The 13,389-nt window shown below is 36.0% G+C and overlaps 1 protein-coding gene across 21 annotated transcripts in view; it reads left to right on the plus strand.

The window, feature by feature from the left end:
• PTK2 (protein tyrosine kinase 2) overlaps positions 1 to 13,389 on the plus strand; it is a 271,799-nt gene that overhangs the window by 62,036 nt on the left and 196,374 nt on the right. Inside the window, exon 1 of one of the 21 annotated variants that reach the window (XM_076004979.1) lies at positions 6,355 to 6,472. The exons of the other annotated variants lie outside the window; for them this stretch is intronic. Coding sequence (XP_075861094.1) covers positions 6,460 to 6,472 — 13 coding nt within the window. The 5' untranslated portion in view covers positions 6,355 to 6,459. Of the gene's footprint in view, positions 1 to 6,354; positions 6,473 to 13,389 lie in introns of those variants that run through there. 21 annotated transcript variants of the gene reach the window in all.

Genomic DNA, 13,389 nt, shown 5'->3' on the forward strand with positions numbered 1-13,389 from the left:
CTCTTTCTATACAGTTTTAGAGCTTTTACTTGGATGCCCAGTTTTTGCTCAGACATGACTTTCTCAGTGAGAAAGGATAACCATGTGCCCCACTTTATGTTTAGTGTCCCAGTATTCCATCCGTTTAGCACCTCCCCCAATACCATAAGAGTCCTGATTTGGACAGTAGATTATATGGAAACCCTAAAGTGTGTCCTTCCTAAATAGAGTGTGACCACTCTATTTAAAATAGAACCATCCCTCTCCCATCACCATACTCCTCATCTGTTCTGTCTTATCTTTCTTTTTAGCACTTACCACCATCTGACATACTATATAGTTTACCTACTTGTTCAGATTGTTTGCTGTCCCTCAGTGAAATATACACTCCATGAGGCAAGGAACCCATCTGTCATATTCATTGCTGTGTTACCATTGCCTGACATGTAGCTGATTCTTACATTGAGTGGATGAATGAATTAAGTCATCTCGTTTGCTTGGGGCAACAGAGGTTTAAGTCATTAGAAGCAAATGAGAGGGTAATGGAAATTTTTGTAGAAATTAACACTTGAGTTCTTTCTAGTGCTTTAATGGTTTAGTGACACTGATTTTAGGGGGAAAAAGCTCACAAGTCTTTGATTTCAAATTCATCTGTAATTGTTTAAACTACAAGGAATTTACTGTAAATTCAACAGTTTTCTGTATTTATCAGTTTTCAGTTAGAGAAAAATTAACATTAAAGCAATTATCACTGAATATTTTCATTTTGCATTTAGGTAATATTTGCGTAATTTTTATAATGTTTTTTATTTGTAGCTCACAGAATTTTATATTTGGGTTTGGGTATATATTACCTTTATCTAGAAAAGTAAACTAATACACATGTATTTTTGTTTTATACCTTTTTTCCTGAAAAGTATAAAATGAGTAATATTTAAAATGTTTCTAGAAGTTTGTTGAAAATAAAACAGTGGTAGTAAAATTTTTTTGAGTAAAAAGTTTAACCTTTGGTTCATTTTGTGGTAGCTTTGGTTCATTTTCCATATTCTTATTCTCATAGATCTTGGTTAATTTTTTGTCACATGTTCACAGTACTCAGTTGAATTTGTAGGCTTATGGATAGGATGGATGTCTCAGCAGTTTCTAGAGTTTTGTTAATTTTTTTCCTTTTTTTTTTTAAATTGGAGCTGTATTGAATCTATGGATCAATTTAAGGGAATTGACCTATGAACAATGTTGAAACTTCTGATTCAAGAACATTGTGTATTGATCGAGTTATTATATTTAGATCTTCTTTGATTTCTGTAAACAATGTGTTGTAGACCTTAGTGTAGAGGTCTTAATGTTTTTGATGATATTATAAATTATATTTTTTGATCTTTAAGTTTAATTTTCCACATCTTAAGGCCTAATATATAGAAATAGATGGTCTTGTTAGTATATTTTGTGATCTTACTATACATTCTCTTTTTAGTTCTGTGGTTTATTTGAGTAAGTAGAAAATCAAAAGAAATCTATAATCATGTAATCTGCAAATAAACACTGTTTTCCTTTTTGATCTTTATATCTTTTATCTATGTTTTTGCCTTGACTAGGACCTATACAGTGTTATGTATGTTAGCTTTAGTTTTGTCTGGTTTTTGTTTTTGTAGATATCCTTTATCAAATAGAAGGTTTTCTTTTAATTCTGAGAGGTTTTCTTTTTTTTTATCATGAGAGGATGTTAAATTTTCTCATGTATTTTCAGCATCTATTGAATTGATTATGTGGATTTTTCTCTTTCATTTTTTATAATGTGATGAGTTATGTTTTGAATGTTAAACCTGCTTTGCATTCCTTGGATAAATCCCACTTGATCATGATGTATTATATTGTTTTATATCACTAGATTCAATGCGTTAATATTTTGTTTAGATTATTTGTCTGTGTTCATGAAGAATATCAGTTTGTAATTTTTTTTCTTGTAATTTGTCAGATTTTTGTATCAAGCTATTGGTAGTCTCATAAAACAAGTTGGGAAATGTTCCCTTTTTATGTTTCTATTCATATGATATGTAAAATTTAAGAAAAACATTGTAGTGATAGTTACAGGAGTAGTAATTCCTTTTGGTGGGTTGGTATTCATTAGAAAGAGACGTGACGATAAATCATTGGTGGAAATGTCCTGTATGTTGGTTTAGGTGGTAATCATAAAGATGGAGATATATACACATACACATATGTGTGTATATATGTATTTAGTCATTGAGCTATTAGGATTTGTATATTTTACAAATTATACTTTGATAAATAGCTATTAAAGTCAGACTACAAATGCATCTCCCATTTAACATTACATCTCTGAAAATCAGGCATTGTTCTATTTTGAAAAGAGAAAATTATATACATCACCAGAAAACATTAAAACAGTTTCCTCAAACCCAGTGAAAAGACTATATATAAACAAAATCTAAAATGTAAGATTTAAAATGCTTAAAACATTGTTTCCTGATTATCAGACAGTATGGTTAACAGTTGTATATGGAAAATGTCCATGCTATACACTAAACATTACAATGTATAATAAAGTAATATGCCATTAAATAAATTTGCCAGAAAAAAATGCAGACAAAAACTTGCAATGAAAAAGAATGCAATTTCCTATAATTATGAAGTGAGGAAGAGAATTGAGGTTTGAAGAGTTGAGGAAGGAGGCTGAAAGAGCTTGAAGCAGTCATTCTAACTGGTATAGGGATGGGGCAATTCAGGGGAAGCAGTTACAGAGATGCTCAATCATTTCATGGGACTATAAGCTGGGAAGATTTGATCAAGTTCTTTCAATGATTGGTGCTTTAGGTGGAAAAATTGCAAACTGGAGGTTTATTTGCATTACCATATTTACATTCTCAATTTTTCAGTATGGTGCTATAAGAAGTATTAGGGTTATTTACAGAAAAAATATTTCCATAGTGGTCACTTTTAAGGGTGGGGGTCCCCTAATTTTCTGACACGTGGGCTGCTTTTCAGGAGACCCTACAAATTTAGTGCTACAAATTTTACTTGGATTGTAACTTGAGACTTTGCCATATATACTTTTGTCTAAAATTATGACATTTGGGGGATATGAATGTAAGTTTGCCTTATATTAATTTTGTCCAAAAAATGTTATATTGAGAGATGTGTGTTGTGTGTAATATTTTTTAACAAAGGGAAAAAACCATGACCTTGTTAAGTAGGGGGATGGGGGAGTGATGTCAGCATGATATATTTCCCTCAAGATCTTTTGTTAACCTGTATTTTTTTTAAAAGAAACAAAATATTATCGCTTCTTGGTCTTTTAGCTAGGATTGAGTGTAGTAAGAAACAAAATACTGCTAGAATATCATATGTATTAATACTGTTTTTTGATGAAAATTTTACTGTTTTGTGAAGTTGACACAATCACTGAGGTGACAATCCCAGATTGTTGTGTATTCTTCTTGTTTGAACTTCTGTGTGAGTTCATGATGGGATGGTATACTGGGTGGTATATTTTCAGTTTAGAAAAACACTTTTTTATTATAGGACCAGGTTTAGGAAAAAATTCTAAATGAACATTTATGTTTAATTTGGTTATTGGATTAATACATTTCAAGTGTACCAGATATTATCATAGTAAGAATAATAATTTGTTTCCTGTTTGACAAGGATTCATAAAATATGAGGTGTAACAGGAAAGATGCTGTTTTGGACTAAGATGGGATTTATGAAGTATAAGTAAATGGAAGGGTCTCATAGGATTTCCATTTAGACAATAATCCTGCTTTGAACTCTCCTCTTTTTGGCCTAGAGAATTCATTTCATCCTTCTTTGACAACTACTGTCGTTAATTGAATAACTTTGTTTCATATATCTTGCTAATAAGCACTTGACATTTGTTTACTATTTTCTCAACTTACAGGGGAGATATTATTACTTTGATTTTATGGATAAGGAACCTGTATAGTAGCTTAAGGGTCATGTAAGTGGGGAGCTAGGCACAGTTTGTAATGTTATTAAATGGCAGGTTTGCTCCTTACTCAAGATCTTGTTAAAGTGTTACTGCCTATAAAGCTTTCCATGAGACATACTTCTGTAAAATTTTCAACCTCCAATTATAGGCTCAGGTATTATATTGGGCTTGTTCTTCTAAGGTTTGTTTTTGGGATTTAGGTGAAGTTTTAGCTACCCTGTAATCTATAAGGTGTCTTATCCATAGAAAGTAAATATAATGGCTCAATGTAGAGATAATTTAGTCTTGATATTCTGAGGGAATATACCTAACCATTTAAAGTCTTCAAAGCCATAACAGTTGAAATGTGGTTGTAATAAATTATTTATTTTCCCTGTTGTGGTTTGTCTGCATATACAGCTTTAAAAGTTTTATTATGGACAATTTCTGCTAAAACATGGTGTATTGAATGCATTCTTGTACTGAAAATGGAGGATTAAGTGAAATTCGGCATGCTTTCTCTTTGTCTCCTGGAATCCAGTGGGAGATTGAAATGTTATTTATTCTGTGAGACTGGTCCAAGAGAGAGGGCAGATTCTGACACTGGGGAATCCCTGGCACAGGAGCTGCTTCTCTACTCACCTCAGCAGCCAGCACTCCACCCTCATATATAGGACTCAAAGCCAAGGGGGGACAGCCAGATGTCCAAAGACAGCCTCTGTTTGAAAAACGTGATATCAAAACATAGAGACAAACGTAAAAAACAACGTGTGGGCAACAAAGATGAAAGGGCAAGCAGAAGGAAGCTGAAAGATCTCCAGAGATCTCAGAGGTTTGCACCCACCAAAGATAAACAGGAGTCTTTACAAAAAAGTACATCCAAAGAATAGGAAAATTTAAAGTAAAAAAGAAATAAACTCAGTAGAAGATTGGGAAATATTGAAGAAATCTCCCGGAATAGGAAAAGGAAAGACAAGTTGAGGAGAAAAAGAAAATAGGCTGATGAATCCAGAAGGTCTAACATATAATAAAGTTGAAAATAATTAATAATTATAATTAAAAAAGGATAAAATCCTCAAAGTAATGATATAAGAGAATTTCCTAGAACCAAAGGGTAAAGGTTTCTGCATCGAAGGTTCGCAAATACTGGACCCCTGCCCTGCCTGGCTTCCTGACAGGTTTCCTTGCTCCTCCTACCAGAGGTGCAGTGGCCTTCCTTCTGTTATTGCTAGCACTCAGTGAGGGTGTAATGTAGTGATTATGGAATGATTTTTGGCTTTTTCTTTATAACTCCTATATAATTGCAACTTTTTATAGTACTTGTTATAGTTGTAATTAAATATTCATGTCACTTTCTATAATGCTATTTCATTGAATGAAAAAAAAAAAAGAAAAAAAAATAAATATTCATGTCAATGTCTTTTTCCCTCAGGTTCTCTTCACCCTCTACACCCTTACCCTCTCCATCCCTTTCACACCTTCCTGTCACTAGGCTTATAGCTCTTTTAGGGTAGGATTTTGTATATATATATTTTTATATATGTGAATGTACTTTATTAATTTACCTTCTGCATAAACACACCTCTTACAGTGTGAGGCCTAGTAACGGCTCAATAAATATTTTTAGAATTAATTACTGTGAAGGAGGTGTGGCACATTCATTTGCCTACAAGGGAAAGGCAAAAATGAATAAATGAAGCCAGCCAGCTGGCTTTGCAGTAGTGATTTGCTTCTGGCCCTAGGCTGCGGCCAGGAGAGGAAGGTGAGGACTGTGATGATAGGAGAGTGTTGTCGTGCAGCGGTATGGACCCCTAGTGAGGGGGTTTTCCAGAGAAGCCAGAAACCCAGCAAGTCCGTATGTAGCAGGGCTTAATGAGCTAGAGTGAGGTTGATAGAGCTAGCCTGTTTGTGTTTGAGTACTGTGTTCCAGGTGCTGGCCTGCCTTGGAAACACAGTGGGTTTGGTTCCAGACCACTGTAGTAAAGATGGAAATAAAGTGAGTCACAGGAGTTTTTGTGTCCCATTGCATATAAAAGCTATATTTACGCTATACTTTAGTTTATTAAGTGTGCAACAGCATTATGTCTAACAATTTAAACAACATACATACCTTAATTAAAAATACTTTTGTTACTGCTGCCTGATTAGAGTGGTGGTGGTTGAAGGTTGAGATGGTTGTGGCAAAGTCTCAAGATAAGACAGCAATGACATTTACTGCATTGATCCACTCTTCTTTTCATGATGATTTCTCTGTAGCATGCCATGTTGTTTGATAGTGTTTTGCCCATAGTAAGTCCTCAAACCTTGCCACTGTTTTATCAACTAAGTTGATGTAATATTCTAAAATCTTTGTTGTCATTTCCAAAATATTTATAGCATCTTCTTTTTTTTTTTTTTTTTTTCTTTTTTTTTTTTTTTTTGGACCACAAACCACCTGAGAATATTTATAGCATCTTCACCAGGAGTAGATTTCATTTCAAGAAATCACTTTCAGCCAGCTGGCAGTGGTTTGCACCTGTAATCCCAACACTATGGGAGGCCAAGGTAGGATTGCTTGAGGCCAGAAGTTCAAGACCAGCTTGGGCAACATAGCGAGACCCCCCCATCTCTAACAAAAAAATGGAAAAAAAAAATTTAGCCAGGTGTGCACCTATAGTCCCAGCTGCTTGGAGGGTTGAGGCAGGAGGATTGCTTAAGCCCAGGAGTTTGAGGCTGCAGTGAGCTGCAATCACATCATTGTGTGACAGAATGAGACCCTGTCTCAAAAAAAAAAAAAAAAAAAGAGAGAGATAAAAATTATTTTCTTTTCTCATTTGCAAGAAGCATCTCCTCATCCATTCAAGTTTGATCATGAAATTATAGCAATTTAGCAACATCTTCAGACTTATTTCTATTTCTAGTTATCTTGTTATTTCTGTCACATCTGTAGTGACTTCCCTTATGCAAGTGTTGAACCCCTGAAAGTCATCCATGAGGGTTGGAATCAACTTCTTCTAGTCTCCTGTTGATGTTGATACTTTGACCTCCTCCCATAAATCACAAATGTTGTTAATGGCCTCTAGAATGGTGAAACCTTTTCAGAACGTTTTCAGTGGTTTTTTTTTTTTCAGATCCATCGGAGGAATCACAATCAATGGCAGCTATAGCCCTAAGAAATGAATTTCTTAAAGATTAAGAGCTGAATGTCGAAATGACTCCTTGAGCCAGGGGGGCTCAATGGATGTTGTGTTAGCCATGAAAATAATATTCATCTCCTTGTACATCTCCATCAGAGTTCTTGGGTGATAGGTACATTATCAATGAGCAATAATCTTTTGAAAGGAAAGGAGTCTTTTTTTTTCCTGAGCAGTAGGTCTCCACAGTGGGCTTAAAATATTCAGTAAACTCTGTAAACAAATGTGCTGTCATGCAGGCTTTGTTCCGTTTCTACAGCACAGGCAGATTAGATTGAGCATCATTCTTAAGGACTCTGGGATTTTTGGAATGGTAGATGAGCACTGGCTTCAAATTAAAGTTGCCAGCTGCATTATCTCCTAACAGGAATTTGTCCTTTGCATCTTTGAAGCCAGGCATTGACTTCACTTCTCTAGCCATGAAATTCCTTAGATGGCCTTTTCTTCCAGTAGAAGACTGTTTCATCTACATAAAAAATGTGGTGTCTGCATAGCCACCTTCATCAGTGATCTTAGCTACATCTTCTGCATAATTTGCTGCAGCTTCTCCATCAGCACTTGTGGACTCACTTTGTACTTTTATGTTATGGAGATAGCTTCTTTCCTTTAACCTCAAGAACCAACCTCTCCTAACTTCCAGCTTTTCTTCTGCAGCTTCCTCACTTCTCTCAGCCTTCATTGAATTGAAGAGAGGCCTTGCTCTGGATTAGGCTTTGCTTAAGGGAATGTTGTTTCTGTCCAGACCACTATTTCTCCATATCAGCAGTGAGGCTGTTTTGCTTTCTCATCATTTTTGTGTTTACTGGAGTAGCACTTATATTTCCTTTAAGAACTTTTCCTTTGCATTCACAACTTTGTTGTTCAGCATAAGAGGCGCCTAGCTTTTGACCTCTCTTGGCTTTTGATATGCCTTCTTCACTAAGCTTAATTATTTCTAGGTTTTGATTTAAAGAGAGAGAGGTAGGACTGTTCCTTTTAGGTGAACACTTCCACGAGGCCATTGTAGGGTTAGAAATTGGCCTAATTTCAATATTGTTCTGTATCAGGGAATAGGGAGACTGGAGGAAAGGGAAAGAGGAATGACCGGTTGGTGGAGCAGTAATACACATAGCATTTGTGGGTTAAATTTGTCATCTTACATGGGCATGGTTTATGGAGCCCCCCCCGCAACCCACAGTTACAATAGTAACATCAAAGATCACAGATATAAAAATGAAAAAGTTTGAAATATTGCGAGAATTACCAAAATGTGACAGACACAAAGTGAGCACAGGCTGTTGGAAAAATGGTGCTGGTAGACTTGACTGATGCAGCGTTGCCACAAACCTTCAGTTTGTAAAAAACAAGGAACAGAAAAATGCAGTATTTGCAAAGTACAGTAAAGGGAGGCATGATAAAATGAGGTATGCCTATATGAGGCTGCATGGTTAAGTCACTTCTGTTTTCCCACATCTGTAAAGAGGGAAAAATGAGGTTGTTACGAGGATCAAATAACTTCATTTTTAAGTGCTTAGAACAGTCTGGGCTTGGTAAGTGCTGCATAAACAATTAATTATATAAACCTATGGAAGCCCTACGTCTAGATTCAGACCTTCTTGTCTTGTGAGCAGCCTTCACCACAGTGAGTTCCAAATCAGTCCAATCAATCTCTGCATATTAGGAAAATCACTTTTTAAGTTTAAATAAAGTATTTTCTTGAGGGAGATAAGTTACGCAAGTGTTCACTGGTTGTAGACAAAGGGAAGAAACAGTAGAAGCCAGGTTTGTCGATAGAGGAGAGATAAGTACTAAAGGTTTTGTCGAACAGATATTCAGAATCCAGGGTTTTTGTATTTCTCCATGGTTTAATTTCTCGTGGGTCACTTTCCATTCAAAGGATTCTGGAGACCAAATAAAATAGGATTCTTTCAGCTGTCATCCAAGAGTCTTTAGGTCTTCTTTCAGCTGAGGCATTCAGAAAAAATAAAATTTATTTTTCAGATTCCTTTGGAGGGTTAAAAAAAAAATCTCTTTCACCTTGCATTGCCCTGCTACCTGCTCTGGGTCCTCTTTTTTCACATATACTCATTCTTCAGCATTCTTGTATTTCCTAATCAATATTTTTGCAATGACCAAAAAACTTCAGAATGTTGTTATTTTTGTGACATTTCTAAGGAAATTAATCAAGATGTTACATTTTTCAGTGTGCAAGTGCGGAGATACGTGAGGATGCATCTTTAGGAAGTAATGGATTACAGCAGTGCCACCTGAGGCTGACATCCAGGAAGACACCCAGCCCAGAGGCAGCCTGGGAGCCAAGACAGGTTGCTCCACAGGCTGTGAACAGTTGGGCAGGCTCCAGGAAAATCATGCTTTAACTCCACAGAGAGTCTTTTTAATTATGCTCTTTTGATTTTATATTTTGTAAAATGTGCCCCCTAAAAAGAGAAAGAGTGCCCATGAGAGTATTTTCCCAATGATGAATTTACTTCTGAGGAAGATAAGACTCAATTATAGATATGAAATTTTAATTATTTTTAAAAGGCTTCAAGAGCCCAATTCAAAATATCTGAGTCATTATATGTACTCCCCAGCCCCTTACCCCCATTAGATGGGGATAGAACAAGGCTTATTTCCCTTTTCCAGGGGAAACTTCCAGGAGTCCATGCTTCTTGCTTCCCTCACCCTCCCTGCTTCTCCACCCTCCTTCACTGTGGGCATGAAGTGCCACTTTCATTCCAGCAGGAGTTTGGGCATTTAGGCATGTAACAGGTATCAAGCGGGAATAATTCTTGTACTTTTTGCTCATTCTCTTTTTCCAAGCGGACAATATTTCCCCTGTTGTGTTCCTTATCTCAACAGAATGGTATCATTTTCCCACTCAGTGGTCCAGCCAGAAAAATGGCTCTTATTTATTTCTTTTTTTTCTAATTTTAGATAGAAAAATATTTAGCAGCTCTTAAGTTTTTCATAGCTCTCAAATCTTTCTGCTTCTTAGGCCACAGTTAATACTATCTGGATCATAACAAAAGCTTTCCAACTGTGATTGCTTTCTGGGTGCACATGCTAACACCAGCCAGACTCCTCACCTGCCTCTTGAGCTGGTCCTTGTCCTGCTCTCTTGCTATTCAAATTAAAGCCTCATTGGCTTTTGTGCTTTCTCCCTGGATCACTCTCGCCTACACCAATAACCTTATCTTTTGTTGGGTATAACTTTTGTTCATTTTTATTTATCTTAGATTAGAACTCATATTCTGTAGGAATCCTTTGCTGAACATGCCCCAACTCTGGGCTAAACCTGTTCTCTTCCCAGCCTTGTGCCCTAGCACTGTGTCTCTTGATCTTTCTTAAGAGTGCTACAGGGTCAGGGAATGTTTTCTCTTTATCACTCTGTCTTGATGACCTAGAAGAGCATCTTATACATCATCTACTCTAACATGTTGTCTGGGGAGAAGGGAGTGGGAAGCGTGAATTAGTAGGTGGAAAGTAAATAAATATGATAAAGGAAATTGTAATATAGCTTTGTAGTTTTGATACAGTTGACCCAGTGCTGTGGTTCCCAGACTTGTCATTTGCACATGGATCACCCAGTGATCTTATTGAAGTAGATTCTGATTCAGTAAGTTTGTGGTGAAACAAAGCTTCTACCTTTCACAAGCCCCCATGTGGTCACTATGCTGCTGGCCTGTGGACCATCTTGGAGTAGCAGGTATCTAGTATGGGGTGAAAGAAAACACAGACTTTGTAGCCAACACATGTAGGTTTTATTAGTTGTGGAAGCTTGGGTAAGTCACTTGACCTCTCAATGCCTCGGTGTCCTTACTTGTAAATGAGCTTACTAATAGGACTTATCACATAGGGTTAGTGTATGGATCAAATGAATTAGTAGAATAATCTTGCCACATACATGCCCAGTATACAAGTGTTAGTTGTGTAATCATTGACATTATCCTTGTTATATTACAGAGCACTTTCTAGATCTCATCGTACCTATGCATGTTTACATGGTTAATTCTTGTGATAGTCCTGTGGAATCAATGATATAGCTATATTGTTGGCAAATTAAAAAATAGAGAGTCAGGCTAAATGATGTATTGAAATGTTAACAGTGAATTATCTGTGGAGCTGGATTTAAATACAGTCCTCCCAGCTCATATCTCAATGTACAACACCAGCTACTCCAAACTTAATTTTTAAAAATGTAATTGCTAGAAGATAGTTTTAAGATACTTCTAGCATGTTAAGATGATCATCAAAAACTATTAAATACTTGTAAGCTATTTTTTCACTGTGAACCAGTAGCCAGAACTAATTTAAGGAACCGATGAATCCAAACACCCCAAATGTTCAAGGGGTGCTCCATGGATCATTTTGGAACTTTTTCTCTGCATGCCTTGCCTGGCATATCCTAGTTGCCCTGTCCTGTTCTCACTGGACTCTGTTTGGGTTGCTCTTTTCTATCCTGCAGTCCAGAAATTTCATCACTGCAGTAAGATGGAGTCTCTCTATGATGTTCAGTCTAGTCTCAAATTCCTGGCCTCAAGCAGTCCTTCCACCTTGGCCTCCCAAAGTGCTGGGAAACCACCACACCTCATTGTGGTTTTAATTTGCATTTCCCTGATAGTGTTGTTGATCATTTTTTTCATGTACCTGTTGGCTATTTGTATGTTATGTCTTTTGAGAAATATCTTTTCAGGTCTTTTGCCTATTTTTAAATTTGAATATTTGTGGGTTTTTGCTGTTGAGTTCCTTGTATATTTTGGTTATTAATCCCTTGTTGGATGGATAGTTTGCATGTATTTTCTCCCATTTTATAGGTTTTCTCTTCACTTTGCTGCTTGTTTCCTTGCTGTGAAGAAGCTTTTTAATGTGATATAATCTTGTTTGTCTATTTTTGACTTATTTTTGCCTGTGTTTTTTTGGAGTTTTACCTAAAAAGTCTTTGCCCAGCCCAGTGTCCTGTAGCATTTCCCCAATGTTTTCTTTTAGTAGTTTCTTGGTTTCAGGTCTTACATTTATAAGTCTATAATCCATTGTGAGTTGATTTTTGTATATGCTGAAAGATGGAGTCTAAAAGAGATTGTCCTTTCCCCAATGTATGTTGTTGGCACTTTTGTTGAAAATGAATTGGCTGTAAGAATGTGGATTGATTTCTGGGTTCTCTGTTCTATTGCATTGGTCTGTGTGTCTGTTTTTATGCCAGCACCATGCTAATTTAGTTACTGTAGCTTTGTAGTATAATTTAAAAGTGGGTAGTGTAATTCCTCCAGCTTTCTTTTTTTTTTGCTCAAGATTGCGTTAGCTATTGAGAATCTTGTGTTGGTGCCATATGAATTTGGGGATTTTGTTTTTATTTCTGTGAAGAATGTCATTGGTATTTTGATAGGGATTGCATTGAATCTATAGATCACTTTGGATAGCATAGACATTTTAACAATATTAATTTTTCTAATCCATGAGCATGGAATATCTTTCCATTTTTTTTTGTATGCCCTCATTAATTGCTTTCACCAGTGTTTTATAGTTTTCCTTTTATAGATCTTTCACTTTGGTTAAATTTATTCCTAGCTGTTTTTTTTTTAAATTTTTGGTAGCACTTGTAAATGAGATTGATTTCTTTTCAGATTGATGCTGTTAGTGTATAGAAATGCTCTGATTTTTGTATGTTGATGTTGTATCCTATAATTTTACTGAATTTGCTTGTCAGTTCTAATAGGTTTTTGGTGGAGTCTTTAGGTTATTCCAAATACAAGATCATGTCATCTTCAAACAAGGCTAATTTGACTTCTTCCTTGACAATTGTATGGCCCTTATTTCTTTCTCTTGCCTAATTGCTCTGGCTAGGACTTCCAGTACTATGTTAAATAGAAGTGGTGAAAGTGGTCATCTTTATCTTGTTATAGATCTTACTGATAGACTTTCAATTTCTCCCCGTGCAGTATGATATCAGTTTGATTTTGTCATATACGGCCTTTATTGTGTTGGAGGTATGTTTCTTCTATACCCAATTTTTTTAGAGTTTTTATTATGAAGGGATATTGAATTTTATCAGGTGCTTTTTAGCATCCATTAAAATGATTAGATGGTGTTTGTCCTTGATTGTTTTGCTGTCTCTTCCTTTCCCATTAAAAACTTTGGCTTCAACTCAAAGCTGACCCCAGGCTGTGGGTCTTTGGTTTCAGTTCTTCTTGGGCTGCTTGAGCTTCCTTATAACATAGTGGTGGGGTTACAAGAAAACCAAGGGAATCTTGGTCACCTTTTTCTAGTTATTTTTCTTTTGGTATCACCTTTATGGCCTAGCCTGGCAAG

Source organism: Microcebus murinus, chromosome 7, assembly GCF_040939455.1.
Source record: "Microcebus murinus isolate Inina chromosome 7, M.murinus_Inina_mat1.0, whole genome shotgun sequence".
NCBI lineage: Eukaryota > Metazoa > Chordata > Mammalia > Primates > Cheirogaleidae > Microcebus > Microcebus murinus.